At 39.5% G+C, this 20962-nt stretch overlaps 1 protein-coding gene across 11 annotated transcripts in view; it reads left to right on the top strand.

Moving 5' to 3' along the window:
• Positions 1-20962, top strand: part of TNRC6B (trinucleotide repeat containing adaptor 6B) — a 241986-nt gene that overhangs the window by 79377 nt on the left and 141647 nt on the right. For all 11 annotated transcript variants that reach the window (XM_026017290.2, XM_026017291.2, XM_072741220.1 and 8 more), the window contains exon 4: positions 17064-17131. In XM_026017290.2, coding sequence (XP_025873075.1) covers positions 17064-17131 — 68 coding nt within the window. The remainder of the gene's footprint in view (positions 1-17063; positions 17132-20962) is intronic.

Genomic DNA, 20962 nt, shown 5'->3' with positions numbered 1-20962 from the left:
AGTCACAAAAGGACGAATACTATATGATTCTTATTTATATGAGGTGCCTGGAGTGGTTATATTCATAGAAACAGAGAGCAGTGTGGTGGTTGCCAGGGACTGAAGGGAGAGTGGAGTGGAAAGTGTAGGGCTTGAGTTTGTGAAGATGGAAAAAATTCTGGAGATGTATGGTGGTGATGGTTGCACAACAATGTGAGCATACTTAATACTGCTGAACTCTACACTTAAAAATGGTTTTAAAATACTACAGTATTTTTTAAGATTTTATTTTTTATTTTTTTTTAATTTTTTTTTATTATTATTTATTTATGATAGTCACAGAGAGAGAGAGAGAGGCAGAGACACAGGCAGAGGGAGAAGCAGGCTCCATGCACCGGGAGCCCGATGTGGGATTCGATCCCGGGTCTCCAGGATCGCGCCCTGGGCCAAAGGCAGGCACCGAACCGCTGCGCCACCCAGGGATCCCAAGATTTTATTTTTAAGTAATCTCTATACTCACCATGGGGCTTGAATTTATGAGCCCAAGATCAAGAGTTGCATACTGAGCCAGCCAGGTGCTCCTAAAATAACACAATTTTTAAAAGTTATTGGGACTTCTCATACTGGGCAAGATGGAGTATCAGGGACAGAATTTACCTTTAACCACTTAAACATAGACAAAAAATATGATATATCTATACATCTGAAACAATGGTTTAAAAAACATTGGACATTAGGTAACGAACAGCAGTGATCTCTAAGAAATGGAAAACAAATAAGGTGAGTTCTCTGGACTACCCCAGCATACTGGCTTGAGATAGTTTCCAGGCTGCAGAGCAGGGAAGAGGAGCCCAGGCAAAGCCCAATGGACCGTCTCAGTTGAGGCAGCCTTGCTGAGGGTCTGGGGAGACTAAGGAACCTAGAGATCTGGCCAGAATACTGGAGAGGGAAGAGTTACAGAGAGAACTCTAGAGATCTATGGAGGATTCACCCTGAGTATTCAGCAGATTACTTTTGGGCACATGCATATGAGACTATTCATGGTTGGGACAGGATGGGGAGACCCATCCAAGAGGATTAAAAGAAACAGTGCCCATAATATTGCCTCTTTCCACACCCTGGAAAACCTCATAATTCATGGAGCATTTGGTAGAACCCTCAGTAGTGGTACTAACAGAGGCGTCACCTCATTGGTAGGGAATGACTAGCCCTGGACTAAACACTACTTTGGTCCAGCCATGCACATCCTAAATGCAAGATACAAAAGGAATAGACTATTTCAAAGTAATCTGTGTCCCAGAACAAAGCTCAAAAATACAAGAATCCAGTAAAGTTCACAATATCTGATATCTAAGCAAAGATTATCAGACATGTAGAAACAGGAAATATAGACCATAGTGAAGGGGGAAAAAAATCAATTAATTAAAGTCAATCTACAACTGACACGGATTAAAATTAGCAGACAAGAATATTAAAGTACTTATTTTTAAAAAGATTTTATTTATTTATTTGACAGAGCACAAATAGATGGAACAGCAGGCAGAAAGAGAAGGAGAAGCAGGCTCCCTGTTGAGCAGAGAGCCCAACATGGGGCTCCATCCCAGGATCCTGGCATTATGACCTGAACCAAAGGCAGACACTTAACCTACTGAGCCACCCAGGTGCCTCTAAGATACTTATTTTAATTGTATTTCAGATATTCAGAATGTTGGGGCACCTGGGTGGCTCCGTGGTTGGGCTTCTGCCTTTGGCTCAGGTCGTAATCCCAGGGTTCTGGGATCAGGTCCCACATCAGGCTCCCCATGGGGGAGCCTGCTCTCCCTCTGCCTATATCTCTGCCTTTCTCTGTGTCTCTCCTGAATAAATAAATAAAATCTTTTAAAAGATATTCAAAATATTACATAGAAAAATGAAAGATATTTTTTTTTAAAGATTTTATTTATTTATTCATAGAGACACAGTTAGAGAGAGAGAGGCAGAGACACAGGCAGAAGGAGAAGCAGGCACCATGCAGGGAGCCCGATGTGGGACTCGATCCCAGGTCCCCAGGATCTCGCCCCAGGCTGCAGGCAGCGCTAAACCTCTGCGCCACTGGGGCTGCCCATGAAAGATATTTTTAAAGAGGACTCAAATATCTAGAGTTGAAAACTATATCTGAGATGAAAAATATACTGTATAAGATTAGTGGCAGATTAGACATCAGAATAAAAAATTAGAGAATTTAAAGTTACTCAATAGAAAATATCCAGCATAAAACACAGAAAAAGAGTGTAAAGAGCAAAATATGGAAAGATGATCAGTGTGCTATAGACAACTTCAGGGAACCTGATATACATGTATTTGTAGTTTCTGAAGAAGAGGGACGGGAGAAATAATGGCCTCAAATTTGATAAAAACTGTAAACCCACAGACCAAAGAAGTTAGATGTTCTTGAAACATGAAGAAAACCACACCAAAGCATATCATAATCAAATTACTCAAAACCAGTGATAGAGAAATTCTTAAAACCAGAGAACAAGACACTGTTAACAGAGGAACAAAGATAAGAATTTGTCTTTGGAAACAATGCAAACAAGAAGACAGTGGTCTTTAAAGTACTGCAAGAAAAGCTTAACCTTGAATATTGTAATCAGTGAAATTTCTTTCAAGAATGAAGGCTAAATAAAGTCTGTTTCAGACACACAAAAACTGAAATAATTCATCAGCAGCATACCCTTCCTTACTATAGGAAATGTGGAAGGGAGAAGGAAGGGGATGCCAGATGGAAGTACGAATCTATGCAAAGAAATGAAGAACTCAGGAAATGGAAAGGACAGGGGTAGACACAGAAGACTTTTCTGTTACTTAAATTTCTTTAAAAGAGAATTGATTGTTTGAACAAAAGTTACACAAATGTATTGTGGGCTTATATCTGTATGATGTACACTAACAGCAGCCTCAAGGCCAAGAGGGGGAAGATGGAAGGGTACTATTGTAAGGTTCCTATATTATATGTAAATTAGTATAATCTCACTTAAAGTGAAGGGGATGCTTCTGAGCTCCTCCTGTGAGGTCAGCATTGCTTTGATATCAAAACCAAAGACATTGCAGGAAAAGAATATTACAGAATTGGATCACTCATGAAGTAGATCCAACAATTCTAAACAAAATTTGAGCATATGATATAATACATGACCAGGTGGGATTTTTTCCCAGGAATGCAGGGTTGGTTGAAATCCATCAATGTGTAATTAATCACATTAACAATTTTTTAAAAAAGTATGATCAACTCAACAGATTCAGAAAAAGCATTTGACAAATGCCACATCTGTTCCTGGTAGAAACTGTCAGCAAACTAGGAATAGAAAGGAAGTATTTGACTTGATAAAGAGCTTTTATGAAGTCCCTACAGGTAATGGTGAAAGACTGAATGATTTACTTCTAAGATGAAGAACAACAGGATGTCTGCTGTCCTCCCTTCTCCTTAGCATTGTACATATGCTGAAAACCACAAAACATTGCTGAGAGAAAGTCAACCTAAATATATGGAGAGATATAGCTGTTTATAGGTCAGAAGATTCAATATTGTTTAGATGTTCCTTCTCCCCAAATTGATCTATAGAGTCAATTCAATTGCTATCAAAATTTTAGCAGACTTTTTTTTGTGGAAGTGAAAAAGCTGGCTTATAAATGGAAATTCACAGGACGTAGAACAGCTGTATTAGTTTGTTAGGGCTGCTCTAACAATGTACCACAAACTGAATGGCTTAAACAACAGAAATGTATTGTTTCACCGTATTGAGAACCAGAAGTCCAAGGTCAAAGTGTTGGCAGGGCCTTGTTCCATGTGAAGGGACTAGGGGAAGGTCTTTTCCAGGCCTCTCTCCTAGCTTCTGGCTTCTAGTTTCTTGGCTTGTTGCAGCATGACATTCTTCCTGCAATCATGTCTGTCTTTGTGTCCAGATTTCCCCCTTTTTATGAAAGGTCACCAGTCATATTGAATTAGAGCCCTCTCTAATAACTTCATGATTACCTCTATAAAGACCCCATGTTTTTTTTTTTTAAGATTTTATTTATTTATTCATGAGAGACACACACACAGAGAAAGAGAGAGAGAGAGAGAGAGAGACAGACAGACAGACAGGCACAGGGAGAAGCAGCCTCCATGCAGGGAACCTGACGTGGGATTTGATCCTGGGTCTCCAGGATCATGCCCTGGGCTGAAGGCAGTGCTAAGCCGCTGAGCCACTTGGGCTGCCCAAGACCCCATCTTTAAATAAGGTCACATTCTGAAGAATTAGAGGTTAGGATTCCAACGTATCTTTTTTTGTGGGAGGTGGGACACTATTCAACTTACAACAATAATCAAAACAGCTTTTGAGTAGAACAGAGTTGAAGTGCAAATACTACCTGATTTAAGAATTTTTATTAAAAAAGGAATTTTTAAAAAAATATTTTATTTATTTACTCATGAGAGATACAGAGAGAGAAAGAGAGGCAGGGACACAGGCAGAGGGAGAAGCAGGCTCCATGCGGGGAGCCTGATGCGGGACTCGATCCTGGGGCTCCAGGATCACACTCTGGACTGAAGGCGGCACTAAACCACTGAGCCACCCAGGGATCCTCCCCAAAAAAGAATTTTTATAAAGCTATGATAATCAAGACCCCGTGGTATTGGAGAACAAGACAAATAGATTAGACCAATGGAACGGAGAAGAGGTTCTGACATAGACCCATACATATATGGACAAATGAGCTTTGACAAAGACAATTTTGTGGAAGCAAATCAGTGGAGAAAGGATATTTTTTTCAACAAATGGTGTTAGAGCAACTGGATATCCATATGCAAAAAATGAATAAATAAATCTAGATCTTATAGCATATATTAAAACAAAATTTTTAAAGATTTTATTTATCTATTCATGAGAGACACAGAGAAGTAGAGACATAGGCAGAGACAGAAGCAGGCTTCCAGTAGGGAGCCTGATGTGGGACTTGATCCCAGGACCCTGGGACCATGACCTGAGCTGAAGGCAGATGCTCAACCACTGAGCCACCCAGGTGCCCAGCATATAAAAAAACTAACTCAAAATGGGTATTAGATCTAAATGTAAAATCTAGAACTATAATGCTTCAGTAGAAAATATGAGAGAAAATCTGTGGTTAGGCAAAAATTTCTTAGGTATCATAGCAAAAGCACAACCATTAAATTTTAAAAATTGATAAATTGTCTGGGGTGCCTTTCTGGCTCAGTCATAGAGTATGTGATTCTTGATCTCAGGTTGTAGGTTCAAGCCCCGCATTGGGTGTAGAGATTACTTAAAAGTAAAATTTGGCAGTGGGGGGCCTGGGTGACACAGTCAGTTGACCATCTGACTCTTAATTTTGTCTCAAGTCATGCTCTCAAGATCATGGGATTGAGGGCAGCCCGGGTGGCTCAGCGATTTAGTGCTGCCTTTAGCCCAGGTCATGATCCTGGAGTCCCGGGATCGAGTCCCGCATCAGGCTCCCTGCATGGAGCCTGCTTTTCCCTCTGCCTGTGTCTCTGCCTCTGTGTGTGTGTGTCTCTCTCATGAATAAATAAATAAAAACTTTAAAAAAAAAAAGATCATGGGATTAAGCCCTGTATTGGGCTCTGCACTTGGCATGGAGTCTGCTGAAGTTTCTCTCTCTCTCCCTCTACCCTTCCCCAAACTCTCATATTGGTGTGCTCTCTCTTTCTCTCAAATAAGTCAATCTTAAAAAGGAAATAAAATCTTAAAAATAAATAAAAATTGATAAATTATACTACATCAAAATTAAGAACTTCTGCTTTTTGAAAGATGCTGTTAATGAGACCAAAAAATAAGCCACAGATTTAGAGAAAATACATAAAAATCATCTGCCTGAATAATGACTTGTATATAGAATCTATTAAAAACTCTCAAACCTCCATAATAGGAAAAGAACCCAGTTTTAAAAATGAGCAGAGAATTGGAAGACAGTTATCCAAAGAATGGCCAGTAAGACAATGAAAAGATGCTCAACATCATTACTCATTAGGGAACTACAAATCAAAATGACAGTGACATACCACTTCATACCTGCTGGGTTGGCTGTTATCAAAGGGACAGAAAATAACAAGTGTGGGTGAAGATATGGAGAAACTAGAACCTCTAGACACTGCTAATGGGAATGGAAAATGGTGCTGCTGCTTTGAGAAACAGTTCAGTAGTCCTTCAAAAAGTTAAACATAGTTATCATATGACCCAGCAATCCCACTCCTGGGTACCCAAAGGAAATGAAAGCATGTGTCCACCCAGAAACTTGTACATGCGTGTTTATAACAGCAATATTCATAATAGCAAAAAAGTGGAAATAATCCAAATGTCCATTAGTGATAGTGTAGAGAAGCAAAATGGTATATCCATATAATGGGATAGTATTCAGCAATAAAACAGAATGAAGTACTGATACATGCTCCAACTAGGATGAAACTTGAAAGTATTATGCTCAGGGAAAGACAGACACAAATTAGCACATACTGTATGATGTCATTTATACATGAAATGTTCAAAATAGGCAAGTCTGGAGAGACAGAAGTAGATTAGTGGTTATATGGGGCCAGAAAGGAAGGTGAAGGGAGGGCAGAATTGGGAGTGACTGTCAGTAGGTTTCATTTTGGGGATGATAGAAATGTTCTAAAATTGGATTGTGGTAATAATTGCACGACTCTGTAAATATATTAAAAGCCATTGAATTGTATACTTTAAACAGGTGAACTTTATGGTATATAAATTATATCTCAGTAAAGATACTTAGGGGGTACCTAGCTGGCTTAGTTGGTAGAGCATGCAACTCTTGATCTCAAGGTCATGAGTTGAAGCCCCACCTTGGGCATAGAGCCTACTTTAAAAAGAGAGAGAGAGAGATGGGGTGCCTGGGTGACTCAGTCAAGTGTCCACCTTTGGATCAGGTCATGATTCTGGGGTCCTAGGATTGAGCCCCACATCTGCTCCCTGCTCAGTAGGGATTCTGTTTCTCCCTATGTCCCTTCCTGCCACTTGTGATTTCTCTCTCTCTCTCTCTCCCTTTGTCTTTCAAATAAATGGAAAAAATCTTTTTAAAAATAGGGGAATTTAGATGTAGAGATACAAACACAGGGAGAATGCCATGTGAACATGAAGACAGCCATCTGCAAGCCAGTGGGAGAGGCCCGGAACAGATTATTCCCTCACAGCTCTCTGAAGGAACCAATGCTTTTCTTCATTTTCCACTTCTAGCTTTCAGGTCTGTGTGAGACAGTAAATTGCTGTTACTGAAAGCACAGGAGTTCTGGTACTTTGTCATGGCATCCCTTGCAAACTAAATATATACTGCTAAGTACTAAGTATTTACCCAATAAAAGAAAGTATACATCCATGCAAAAACTTCTAAGTGAGGGCAGCCCCGGTGGCGCAGCATTTTAGTGCCTCCTGCAGCTCAGGGCGTGATCTTGGAGACCCTGGACCAAGTCCCGCGTCAGGCTCTCTGCATGGAGCCTGCTTCTCCCTCTGCCTGTGTCTCTGCCTCTCATTCTCTCTCTGTGTCTCTATGAATAAATAAATAAAAAATCTTAAAAAAAAAAACTAAGTGAATATTCGTAGCAGCTTTTTGCAATAGCCAAATCTGAAAACAGCCCAGCCACTCATCAACAGATGACTGGAAAATAAATTGTGGTAGATTCTATGCAATGGAATAATACTCAGCTATAAAAGGGAAATGAACTACTGATGCATGAAACTATGGATGAATTTCAAAGTAATTATGCTAATCAAAAGTAGCTAGACCAGGGATGCCTGGGTGGCTCAGTGGTTGAGCATCTGCCTTCAGCTTAGGGCATGATCCTGGGGTTCTGGAATTAAGTCCCACATCGGGCTCCCTGCAGGAAGCCTGCTTCTCTCTCTACCTATCTCTCTGCCTCTCTTTGTGTGTCTCTCATAGATAGATAAATAGATAGATAGATAGATAGATAGATAGATAGATAGATAGATAAACTAGACCCCCCCACAAAAAGAGTATGTTCTGTGTGATTCCATGTATATATATGTATATATATATATATATATACTCTCAAAAATGCAAACAAATCTTTAATGACAGGAACAATATTAGTGGTTGCCCAGGGAGGGAGAGCATGAGGGGAAAATTGCTCATTTTTTAAATTTAAGAAAGTACATAATGAAACTTTTAGGAGTGGCAAAAATAGTCATTTTTTTAAATAGTCATTTTTTTATTGTGATGACAGTTTCATGGGTATATACATACGTCAAAATTTATCAAATTGTATACTCTAAATATATGTAGTTTCATATACATCAGTTATACCTCATAAAACTGTTAAATTTTCAAATAATTTTTTTAAAGAAGAAGGCAACCAATATTTATTGGTGATTATTAAATAGAACAGTTGTTTTTTTTTTTTTTTTTTTGGTTTTTTAGAGTGACCACACGGGCATGAGTGAGTAGGTTGGGGGAGGAGTAGAGGAAGAAAGAATCCTAAGCAGGCTCCACGCCCAACAAAGGGTTCAGTCTCAGGACCCTGAGATCATGACCTGAGCTGAAATCAAGAGTCAGACACTTAAGAGACTGAGCCACCGAGGCACCCCACATAGAGCAGTTTTGATAAAAGGAAAAAGAAGAGGCAAACAAGTTTTAAGAGTAGACCTGGATATGGTAGATTAAGCCTAGTTATTAGTCCCTACTCCTTTCTAAAACTCCACTGAAATTATTTTAGCAAATATAAATGATTTCACCCAGCATAAATTTACCAGGGAAAAAGAAAAGAGCAAATGGAAGTGGAGATAAAATAGACAAGAAATGCCAACAAAATTTTGGAAGACAGGAAGTTTTTGGAGTGACACAACAGCAGCACGGTTGAAGAATTTACAAGGAGCAAAGCCCCAAGTGTCCTGCCCTGAATACCCACAGATGGGTAGCTGTCCCTCTTGTAACATGGCAAGGCTGAGGGTGGAGAGAGGTACCTAACTAAAGCAGAAGGGTTCAATCTAAGTCATAATGATGATTGACTGATGTGAGACTGTGCCAGCCAGCTGTCTTCCAATATTCGGTCCCAGAACACTGGAAGCCAGACTTCTACCAGTTGGGCTGAGGATTAAAGTGTATCTCTCTGGGTAACTGAACAGCCCAAAGAGGGAAAAAAGGAATATAAAGATGCAGACACTTGAGCATTGTCCCTGAAATGGCCAGATCCCCTTCTCATATCCAAGAAGCCAACCACAGGGTAAGCAACCTTCCCTCCCTTTTCTATGTACAGAAAGCCCTCCCAAGTTCTTTTTAACTATGTCTTATATATCAGTAGATAACCAGAGATGACCAGACATCTGATAAAAAAAACCTGTGACTGGAAGATAGCGACCAAAGCAAATATGAAAGAGGAACTTGAAGGAAACAAGTAGTATAGGGAGCCGAAGAAAATTCAAATAAACAAAACAGAAACACTCGCTAATATTTTCAGAGATAAGAGATGGCATTACAATCATGGAATAAGAACAGGGCTATATAAAAGGAATATTCAGAGAACAAGGAAGAGCTTTCAAAAATTAAGTTACAATAACAAATTCTTTTAAAAATTAGAAGTATTGAAAGGTAAAGTTGAGAGAATCTACAGAAAGTAGAAGAAAAATTCAGAGAGATAGATACAAGTGGTGAGAAAAGAAAATTCCCAGATCAACCTCGAAAATTCAATACTGAATAAGGAATTCCTAGAGGGGATAAAGTTATCAAATAAATTAGTCAAAAACATGTCTTAAACTGGAAGAACCTGCATTTCTAGATTGCAAGAACCTACCCAGAAGCTTAATAAATAAAAAAACTACCATACATAGTGGTTTGCATTTGTGGAACACTGAGGAGAAATAAAAGACTCTAGAAGTTTCTGGAGAATAAATAGATTCTATCCAAAACATTAGGATTTAGAATACTGTCAAATTTCTACATCACACCTCTGGGAACTAGAAGTCAATGCAGCATCACTTCAAAATTGTGGAGGGAAATAGGTTTTCTAATAGGTAACTTTAATTTATTAAGAATTCTAATTTGAAGATGTGTTTGGGTAAAAAAAACAGTTTTGTATGTCAATTATATATATGGATAAAATAAGGACAGTTTAGTCATCAAGAACTCAAAAAATTTATTTCCTATATACCTTTTATCAGGAGATCACTGGAATATATGTGCCACCTTAACCAGAGAGTAAACCATAAAAGAAGACAAAGGATTTGGGGGAACAGATGCTCCAGGGTAGGAGAGAAAGCCAGGAATTTCAGAGATGAAGGGGAAAAGACATGCCTGGCAAAGTGTCAGCTCTTTAGTGGCCTAGAGAGCAAACAATCTAGACTGGAACAGGAGAAAACCCCTGAGGAATGTCTCCAAGACTGGAATGAAATTGATAGATTACCTGAAGTATTTGAATTTATTAAGAGGAGATTTACAGCTCTGTTGGAGAGTTTGAGGATGAATTAGTGAAATATGCATAATAAATACTAAACCCCCCTACCCGCAAATTGAAAGAAAGTATAAGAAGAGAAAGTAGTAATTGTTAGTTCCAGGGGGAAAAAAAATTGTACATGAAAAGCAAATTTAATTATGCTATTCCGTATGATTCAGCTGTATCTATTATTTACTTAGTAACAGCACTATTAGCACTGAATATTGATTTAAACAAATATGGTGACTTACATTGGGTGGATGGGGAGAGGTCCCTGGTGGGGGGTGGGGTATGGTGGCAGCAGAGAGAGTGCTATTTTTGTTTATAAGCCTGGTATTATTTGACTTTTAAAATCATATCGGGTGCTGGGGTGGCTCAGTTGGTTTAGCATCTGCCTTCAGCTCAGGTCACGATCTCAGGGTCCTGGGATCAAGCCCTGCATTGGGCTCCCTGCTCAGTGGAGAGTCTGCTTCTCCCTCTCCTGGGAAAGAAAGAGCACAAGCCAGGGGAAGGGGCAGAGGAAGAGGGAGAAGCAGGCTCTCCATGGAGCAGGGAGCTGATGGAGGCCTCTTGATCCCAGGACCCGGAGATCAAGGCCTGAGCCAAAGGTAGACACTCAACTGACTGAACCACCCAGCCCCACAGAAGAGATTATAAAGTATTTGTCGGTTGAGAGGATGGATTTACTGGAAAGGAAGAAAGATTTCCTTAGACAGTAATGCCCCAGAGGAGGTGATGTGGTATATAGGTCATGCATTTAGAATACAAGTGGCAAGAGGAGCCTGGCACAACAGTAGAGTGGAGAAAATGGGTGAAGATGCAGATTCTCTACATAATCCAGACAAGAGAAAACCAGGGGCATTGTGTGGGATAGGCTTTCAGGATAATCTTCAGAAAGAACAGGCTAGGGAGGATGCCTCACGCATGGGTTTGTAATCTCAGAGGAGAGGGAGAAAAGTATAGAATGAATGAGTGAAGAATGTGGTGTAGGTCAGACATTCATTCAGTTACTCAACACTGTGCTTAGCACACAAAAGGCATTCAGAAGGTATGTGGAATGAATGGCCAACAAGAAGGGTTGTGTTAGATTCTGGGATGCACAAGGATTACATTGTTTCTCTCCAAGGCTCACCAGCAGAGGGGAAATGGATGAACAAAGGATCACAGCTGCTTGCTGGGCCTTGCAGGATAAGTGGGAAGGAGCACCTTGGGAGGTTCCCAGGAGGAAGTGCTAGTAGTCAAAAATGCCTCCTAGAAAAAGTAACTATTGAACTTGTGTTTGAAGGCTGAGTAGAAGTTCACCAGACAGACAGGATGAAGAAGGGCCTTCCAGTCCAGGTGCTAGCTTGTGAGCATTGAATGGATGTTAATTGGCAGATGGTTGAAAAGGAACCAGTTTTGTAACTCTCTCCAGCTATGCTCTGTATTCCCTGAGCAGAAGAGAAAGAGGTAAGAGATTGGTAGGACAGAAGTATCTTCAAAGCAAGTTTGTTTTGTGGATCCCTGGGTGGCTCAGCGGTTTAGTGCCTGTCTTTGGCCCAGGGCGTTGTCCAGGAGTCCCAGGATCGAGTCCCATGTCGGACTCCCTGCATGGAGCCTGCTTCTCCCTCTGCCTGTGTCTCTGCCTCTCTCTCTCTCTTTTTTTTTTTTTCTGCCTCTCTCTTTGTGTCTCATGAATAAATAAATAAAATAAAATAAAATAAAACAACCAAGTTGGTGTTGAGCAAATTGTATTTCAGAATGGAAGGACCTTGGTGTAGAGCAGCTTGGGTCCTGCTCGGTGCCTCATTGAAATAGGAAAAAGGAGAGTCACCCTGCCTGGCGTTGGTCTGACTGGGTCAAGCGCCCTTCCTGTGTCCTTGCATTGCTTTCTCCCAGTGTATGATCATATTTTTTTAATTGGAGTATAATTGACAGACAGTGTTAGTTTCAGGTGTTTCCACAAGTCTGGGCTTTATGCTACTATACTCACCACAAGTGTAGCTACCATCTGTCACCATACGGTGCTGGTAATTGACTGGTTTTTGTTTGTCTTTCTCACTAAGCTGCAAGCTTTTTGAGGGCAGTGACTATCTGCACCTAGCGCATAATACGTGCTAAGTAAATGTTTGTTGAATGAATGAATGGTAATGGAGGCAGGCACCTGGGTGGCTCAGTGGGTTAAGCTTCTAGCTCTTGATGTCAGCTTAGGTCTTGATCTCAGGGTTGTGAGTTCAAGCCCCGTGTGAGCTCCATGCTGGGCATGGGGCCTGCTTAAAAAAAAAAAAAAATCTTGAAACTCCTGCAGATGAGGTCGAGGAGGAGAAGTAGCAGAGATCATCAAGTTAAGTCCAAAAATGTTCGTGAAATTTGTAGGAAAAAAAAGGATGTGAAGGGACCAGAAGTGGGACGTGAGAAAAACAGGAGGAGAAAAACAGATCTACAACAAGGAGTAGTGATCTTTCTGGACCATTTTTATTGCCTTCTGAAGTGATGGAGACTGAGAAAAGTTGTGAACCCTCCTGCAGGGAATGGTGTCTTTTGGGAAAAGGCATTTGAATTGACACTTACAGGAATGAGTAGGAATTTGAACTGTATGTGGGCAGAAGACCAGAGCTTCTAGGCAATGCGAACAGTATATGTAAGTGCATGGGGGAGAGGGGCTGTTAAGGAGTTTTCTGCTCCACCAGGGGTTCAGAGTGGGTGAGGCAGAGGCAGATGAAAAGATTGCTTAGACAAATGAACTGAACTTTTATCCCCCAGAGTAGGTGATGGAGTGCCACTGAAGAATTTACAAAGGCCACTTGATGGAAGTGGTTTGGAGGATGAGGATATATTAAAATGAGACAGAGGGCAGCCCCAGTGGCCCAGCGGTTTAGCGCTGCCTTCAGCCCAGGGTGTGATCCTGGAGATCCGGGATCAAGTCCCACATCAGGCTCCCTGCATGGAGCCTGCTTCTCCCTCTGCCTGTGTCTCTGCCTCTCACTCTCTGTGTCTGTCATGAATAAATAAATAAAATCTTAAAAAAATAATAAATAAAATAAAATGAGATGGGACCTGGAAGCACAAAGACCAAAGAGAAGGCTTTTGTAGTAGTGAGATTTAGAGAAGCTGGCTTTTAACTATGGCAGTTAAAGAGAAAAGAAAGGGTGCTGGATGTGAGAGCTATTTAAGAGGTAAAAGCCACAGTACTTGGTGATTAATAGGATGTGGGGTTAAGAAGGGAACCTTGGATTCTTGTGTGATGACAGGTTTTCCCCACTATCTGAAAGCAGAGCTTTCCTATGAAATCTTTCATAAGTCCAAATGTTGCATAAAACCAAGAAACAATGACCATTTTTTTATATGGAAAAATCTTGGAGCATTCCCAAACCCAGAAAATAACCTCTCTTAGGTTTTTCCGATACTTTAAGACACATCCTGTTAACGGATGCACAAAATGACTCAAGATAAAGCACAGACGCTCACAGAGTTCAAAAATGGAGACTGGATGCTGAGATGTTAAGTGTAGTACCAAGGAAGAAGATGAGTGGTGACGCTCTTGCTGCTTAGGATGCTTGCTGCCTCTATAATGGCTGGCTGCAAAACCAATGTGGAGAGGTCTTTTGCTTTTTGCCTTTTTTTTTTTTTTTTGTAAAAGTGAAAATTCAGATGTTTTCTTTTTCATTAGCAAAAATAGGTATTAATGTAGGTCTTTTGTAAAAGCAAAATGATGTAACACAAACTTTTGAAAAGTGGGGCATATCTGTATACGTTTCCTCTTTGGGGATTTAATGAACGATGGTGCCATTTGCAGAGGCAGGGGATAAAAAAAGGAGAGGAAATTTGAGGATAAAGATGTTTCATCTTGGAACTTATTGGGCCATCCAAGTGGAGAAGACTCATATGGATAACATGGGGGCTGGAGTTAAAGATAGGAAACCCATGTAGAGGAGATTGTCAAAGGTGTGGGTTCTTCAATCTTTTTGTTATTATTATTATTATTTTTAAAGATTTTATTTATTTATTTATGAGAATACACAGAGAGGAGAGAGGGGCAGAGACACAGGCAGAGGGAGAAGCAGACTCCATGCAGGGAGCCTGATGTGGGACTCGATCCGGGGTCTCCAGGATCACAACCTGGGCTGCAGGCGGCGCTAAACCGCTGAGCCACGGGGGCTGCCCTCTTTTCCTTATTATTGTACTTACTAAGAAATTGATTATAGATAAGCTTTTTTCAAAAAAAACTACAAAGTAGAGGTCAAGGTGCATAATTTCGAGCTCATTTTTTTTTTAGAGCTCTTTAATTGGAGACAATTTTTAAAAGATGAAGAATCAAGAAATTTACATATTAAATGAGAGAATAGTCATTCTCTTCTTTAAGAAAATGATTGACAGGGATCCCTGGGTGGCGCAGCGGTTTGGCGCCTCCTTTTGGCCCAGGGTGCGATCCTGGAGACCGAGGATCGAATCCCACGTCGGGGCTCCTGGTGCATGGAGCCTGCTTCTCCCTCTGCCTGTGTCTCTGCCTCTCTCTCTCTCTGCGTGTGACTATCATAAATTAAAAAAAAGAAAAGAAAGAAAGAAAATGATTGACAAAAAAAGAAAAGAAAAGAAAAGAAAATAATTGACGCTTGAGCTTCCAAAAAGCTTGACAAACTTAAATAATTTGTCACGTGTTTTTCCTAATTAAGGTATAACATTTATATAGTTAAGTGCATAAAGCGGACAACACTGATTTTTTTACAAACATATGTATTCACTCTTGTAATACAACCAGGTCATCTCTAGGTCCTCCTAAGTTTCCCTCTACAATCCTATTTTTTCTTCTAGAGTTTTTACGTCTAAGTATAATTTAGGATGAGAGAATCCTCTCTCTCCTTGGCCAAGTCCCATAGGCTGCAGAGACAGGAAGTTCCTAAGAATAAAGTCAAAACCTGGTTTGAATTTTACAGTATGCACAGTGTGTGTCTTTAATTATTCTTGAGTATGCTTCCTTCATTTTCTCTTTTTAATGGAAATGACAAACACCTCCTACTTTTTCTGTCCTTTTTGAAACTTAGCCTCTTAAGATTGTCCCATCTTCTCTGGCATTCTTGAGAAATGAAGGCTGTGGAGAAGACAGAATTGGAAAGCCTTTTGTTTACTTTGGGTTTCATTGTGGTTTATGTGTCTGTGTTACTATTGTCTGTCTTCCAGATTATTAGTCCCTATAACTATTTTTCTAACCTGAGAATAGTCCTATCTATTTCCTTGAATACATCTGCTTGATTTTTTTAAAGTTAGGCCTTTTGGGAGAGTTTTCATAGAATTGACAGACAATCCCCACTTGTGGAGTATCTCTATCTCTGTCACTGATTTTCTAGATCAAACCATTTGGAATAGTAAAATGCTTTTTTTTTCCCTTCTTGATATTTATACTGAGAAATAAACCATACATATAGAAAATAAATACATAGTTAAAAGAATAGTTATAAACCCCCCCTGCTCAGTGGGGAGTCTGCTTCTCCCCTCTCTTTCTGCCCCTTCCTGCAACCTGTGTGCATGCTCTCTCTCTCTCAAATAAATATAATCTTTTTTTTAAAGAATAATTATAAAACAAACACCCATATACCTACTACATAGGCCAAGAAATAGACCACCAGCATACCCCCGGACCCAGCATGTGCCTCTTCCTGATTGAATCCCCTTCCTCCCTTCCTAAGACAATCACTAGCCTAAATTTTTTGTCATTTCTTTTATAAATACATTTTTTAAAAACTGTATGTATACACATATACCTCTATATACACATGCATATATGTAGTTTTAAAATGTATATATTTGAACATTGTGTCATGGAATTATACCATGTGTGTATTGTTTTGTGATTTGTTTTTCACCCAATATTGTGTTTTTGTAACTGATCTAGGTTGCAGTGTGTAGCTAGAGTTCATTGACTTTCTAAGAGTATTCTGTTGTCTGAAAACACCATAGTATATTTCTTTTACTGCTTATATTTGCTGTTTTTTTGTTACAAATCTATGAAAAAATATTTTTAATATGTGTGGAAGTTTCTCTAGAGTATTCATCTAGAGGTGCAACCACTAGTTTGTACAATAAACACATAGTCCAATGTATCAGATAGTGGCAAACTTTTGAAAAGTAGTTGTGCCAATTTTTCTTCCCACCAGGAATAGATGAACATCGCTATTCCTCTGTGTCCTTGTCAACACTTGGTATTGCCCAACTTTTTCATTTTAGCCAACCCGATAGTTGTGAAATGGCATCTCTTTGTGGTTTTGATTGGCATTTTCCTGGTTGACATAAGATTGAACATCTTTTCATTTGTGTATTCTCAGTAAAATTCCTACTCAGTTATTTTGTAAAAATTTCTGGTACATTGTCTTTTTCTTACTGAGTCATAGCAATTCTTTATTATAGTCTGGATTTTAATTTTTTGTTACAATTATGTGAGTTGCAAGTCAACATGCTTCCTTTTCTGTTCCACAAATCTAGTCACACAGGGAGAGATGCCTTGAGCAAACCTGGAGATTGAAAGCCACTGGCCCAGGCTTCTGTACCAGGCAATATAGTGTGGTGACCGTGTGGTTCTGTACAGGGCAGGCCCTGGAACTTTGAGTAAGTTGCATCTTAGTTACTGACTACTGCTGCTGACCTGTGGTACTTACCTTTGCAGGTGGAACAGGAGGATTTTGTAATGGAAGGGCATGGCAAGACTCCACCTCCTGGTGAAGAAAGCAAACAGTGAGTCACAGTTTATTTAAAAAGGGTCCTATTACAGATCTTCAGAAGCACTTTGGTTAAACATGCTGAGAGCATGTTTGCAGAGGATGTATACGTTGTGGAACTCACCAGTTGCTTTGGTGGCTGTTAATGCATTGCTTCTATTTATAGACAGACTAACTGGAGGGACAAGAAAGTTGGCTTTGTAGTTTTTCACACTTGGCTAATCAAAATTTATGTTACACTTTAGCAAAGGCTTTAAGGCTCAGGATGTTCCAAATTGAACTAATTCAGTCTGGTTGATATCCAAAGAAAGTTTAAAATGGTATATTCTTTTCTTACCTTTGTCTTTATGAAATGCACTAAATTAATAGACTGTTTCCCTAGATTCCAAGTGTGAATTTATTTGAATAGTACTTCCTGAAATTCTATTCCATTTATTTATTTATACTTCTGTTCCCTGTTTAAATAACAAATTGTTTCCCTAAAGGAATGGGAATTATAAATAATATAACTTAGCCAACATTCTAAATAATTAAAGATGTCTCCCCCTAACTTCTTAAAGAGTGATCAGTTTTAAATCTGAAAGTGGCAGTCCTCAGTAGCTTTTTAGCGGCAATGAGCAGATTTTATCCATCCTTTTGCCACAGAACTTGAAAAATTGTGTTGCAGAGAAGACTGGTTAAAGAAGACTTTTAAAAGAAGCACTGTTTAAGGCTGGCCTGAAGTATTGACATAACTACTATCTTTTATTCATACAGTAGTCTCCTAAGCTAAATGGGACAGCAATTTGTGGAATTTACTGAAAATCTGTAGAAAGAAACTCCTCTTTCTCATCTTTTTTTTCCTTTTTTTCCTAGAAAATAGTATAGTTTTGGTCTGTCTTATGAAAATGATGTCTCCAAAACCCTTAGGAATGAATTATGCAGAATATGCTGTGCTGCCATGAGGCCAGGTTCATTAAAGGAGAATGTTTGTCTTGTATTTGTTGTGAATGGAAACCAGGATATTTTCACAGCTGGTTTAATTTGCTAACCAGGCAGTTTTAAAAATAGCTTACAATATAAATCCTAACTTTGCTGTATTCTGTCAGATGCACTTATATTCAACATGGGCTTATGAAATCAGTTCATCTTTAGCAAAGTAGAATGCCAAACATCTAGTCCTGGTGGAATTAAAGGAACAGTTGATATTTTTCTCCCTCTTGCCCACTCCCCCAGCCCCACACTCTGGTGAAAGGTCTTATAATATAAAAATTATAGCTTCCATTTGATGAGGGTTTTCTGTGCACAAAGTACTTTGCTTAGATGCTGTGTCTGTTACTTCTAATTTTTGACAGTGTACCATTTTACTCAGAGATCATGGTAGGTAACTTGTCCATGGGAATGCAATTTGAAATGGAAGTTAAGATTTGAACCTGTATCTTTCTGACATTAAAGTGTTTTCTAATATCTCCTGAACCCAAATCTTTTGCCAGCCTTGGTAGCTGTGTTCCTGAAAAGTACTATGGTTAACAAAACCGTGCCGGTATTAAGATCAAAGTCTCATGGATAAGAGGGAGTTGGGGGAAGCAATGAAAATGGCATTAAGCCTATTTTTAAAGCACAGATGAAAGTTCTGTTCTCCAGAGGGTATCCATTTCCCAAACAAACCAGTCTTTATCTTTAAAAACCTGCTCCAGTAACCCCTATCCTGGATCAGCCTCTTTAGGTATTCAGAAAGCATCACTGGGGCAGATTCTCCCACAAGTTTTATGTTATACAAATGGTACTTCTGTTAGAGAGCTTCAGACAGCCAGTGGTGCATTATGTCCCTACCTTGTTTTGTTTTCATGAGTCTCATACCGCCTTTTCATAGCAGAGTCCTGTTTTGTTGTGTTTCTGGTTTTGTTTTTGTTTTTGTCTTCCTGGGCCTTGTCTGCTGTCATATATTGAAATGATAAAGCAGAAGTGACTCTTCTCACTAGATGCTCCTCCCATAGACCTGTCTACCTGTTCTGTGGGAGTGGAAGCAAAGGCAATATGTTCTTTTGTTTGAGGCAACAAAAATAAAAAGATTATTATTATTATTATTTTTTTTTTTTTTTGATATCTTAGAACTGCAGTTGGCAGAGGATGATTGAATCCTGGATAGTAGCACCTAGAAACTGAATACTACATTCTAGGTCCTGGAAGTGTACACATTGCCAAATGACTTATGAAATGCCCACTCATTCTTTTTTTTTTTTTCCTTTAAGATTTATTTATTCATGAAAGACACAGAGGAGAGAGAGGCAGAGCACAGGCAGAGGGAGAAGCAGGCTCCACGCAGGGAGCCTGATGTGGGACTCGATCCCAGGACTCTAGGATCATGCCCTGGGCCAAAGGCAGGCGCTAAACCCCTGAGCCACCCAGGGATTCCCTCTTTTGTTTTTTTTGATTATAAAAATAATACAATTGGCTCTTAAACAACATGGGTTTGAAATATGCAAGTCCATTTATACACAGAATTTTTTTTAAAGGTTTTATTTATTTATTCATGAGAGACACAGAGGGAGAGAGGCAGAGACATAAGCAGAGAGAGAAGCTGGTTCCATGCAGGAAGCCCGATGTGGGACTCCATCCTGGAACTCCAGGATCACACCCTGGCAGAAGGCAGGTGCTCAACTGCTGAGCCACACAAGCGTCCCACACAGAATGTTTTTTTAAGTTTATTTGTTTTTAGTAATCTCTACACCCAACATGAGGCTCAAACTTACAACCCCAAGATTAAGAGTCAGACACTTTTCTGATTGAGCCAGACAAATATGATAGTGTCGTAAATATACTTTCTTTTCCTTATGATTTTAAAACATTTTCTTCACAAAATTCTACTCTTGAAACCAATATTACACTATGGTTTTTGTTTTTTTTTGCTTGTTTGTTTGTTTGTTTGTTTTAAATGGGATCCACACCAGCATGGAGCCCAACATGGGTCTTGAACTCACAATCCTGAGATCAGGAATCGGAAACAACTGATTGAGCCACCCAGGCTCCCCTTCACTATATATGTTAACTAACTGAAATTTAAATAAAAACTCAAAACAAAACAAAAAATAAAACATTTTATTTTCTCTAGCATACTTTATTATAAGAATACAGTATAGAATACATATAACATACAAAATAGGTGTTTATTGACTGTTTATGTTATCAGTAAGGTTTCCAATCAACAGCAGGCTATTTATAGTTAGGTTGTGGGGGAGTCAGAAATAATTTTCAGATTTTCAACTGTGCTGGGGAGTCAGTGCCCCAACCCTCATGTTGTTCAAAGGGCAAGTGTACTTGCTTTTCATAAAACATTCAAGTGGTAAATACAGATATAGAAATAAAAGTGAGACTCTTCTTTTACCCTTTTCCCCCCCTAATCTTTGTAAACACTTTCTGTATATTTTATTTTATTTTTTATATTTATTTATTTTTCATTAGGTAGGCTTCATACCCAATGTAGGGCTGAACTTACAACCCTTAGATCAAGAGTTACACTCTCTACCAGCTGAGCCAGCAAGGCATCTCATTTTCTGTCTGTCTTAAAACAACTAAATAGGGTTCTTTTTTTTCCCCAGTGTAATTCTTCTGTGACTTGTTTTTTTTTTTCTTCCCAAGCCAAACTGTATCCAGCTTTATTAAAGATACTTTTCATAAACAATCATGGTGGGGATCCCTGGGTGGCTCAGCGGTTTAGCGCCTGCCTTTGGCCCAGGGCGCAATCCTGGAGTCCCGGGATCGAGTCCCACGTCGGGCTCCTGGCATGGAGCCTGCTTCTCCCTCCTTCTGTGTCTCTGCCTCTCTCTCTCTCTCTTTCTCTCTCTCTCTCTCTCATAAATAAATAAAT

Source organism: Vulpes vulpes, chromosome 16 (assembly GCF_048418805.1).
Source record: "Vulpes vulpes isolate BD-2025 chromosome 16, VulVul3, whole genome shotgun sequence".
NCBI classification, from domain to species: domain Eukaryota; kingdom Metazoa; phylum Chordata; class Mammalia; order Carnivora; family Canidae; genus Vulpes; species Vulpes vulpes.
This window is presented reverse-complemented; position numbering and strand designations above follow the sequence as displayed.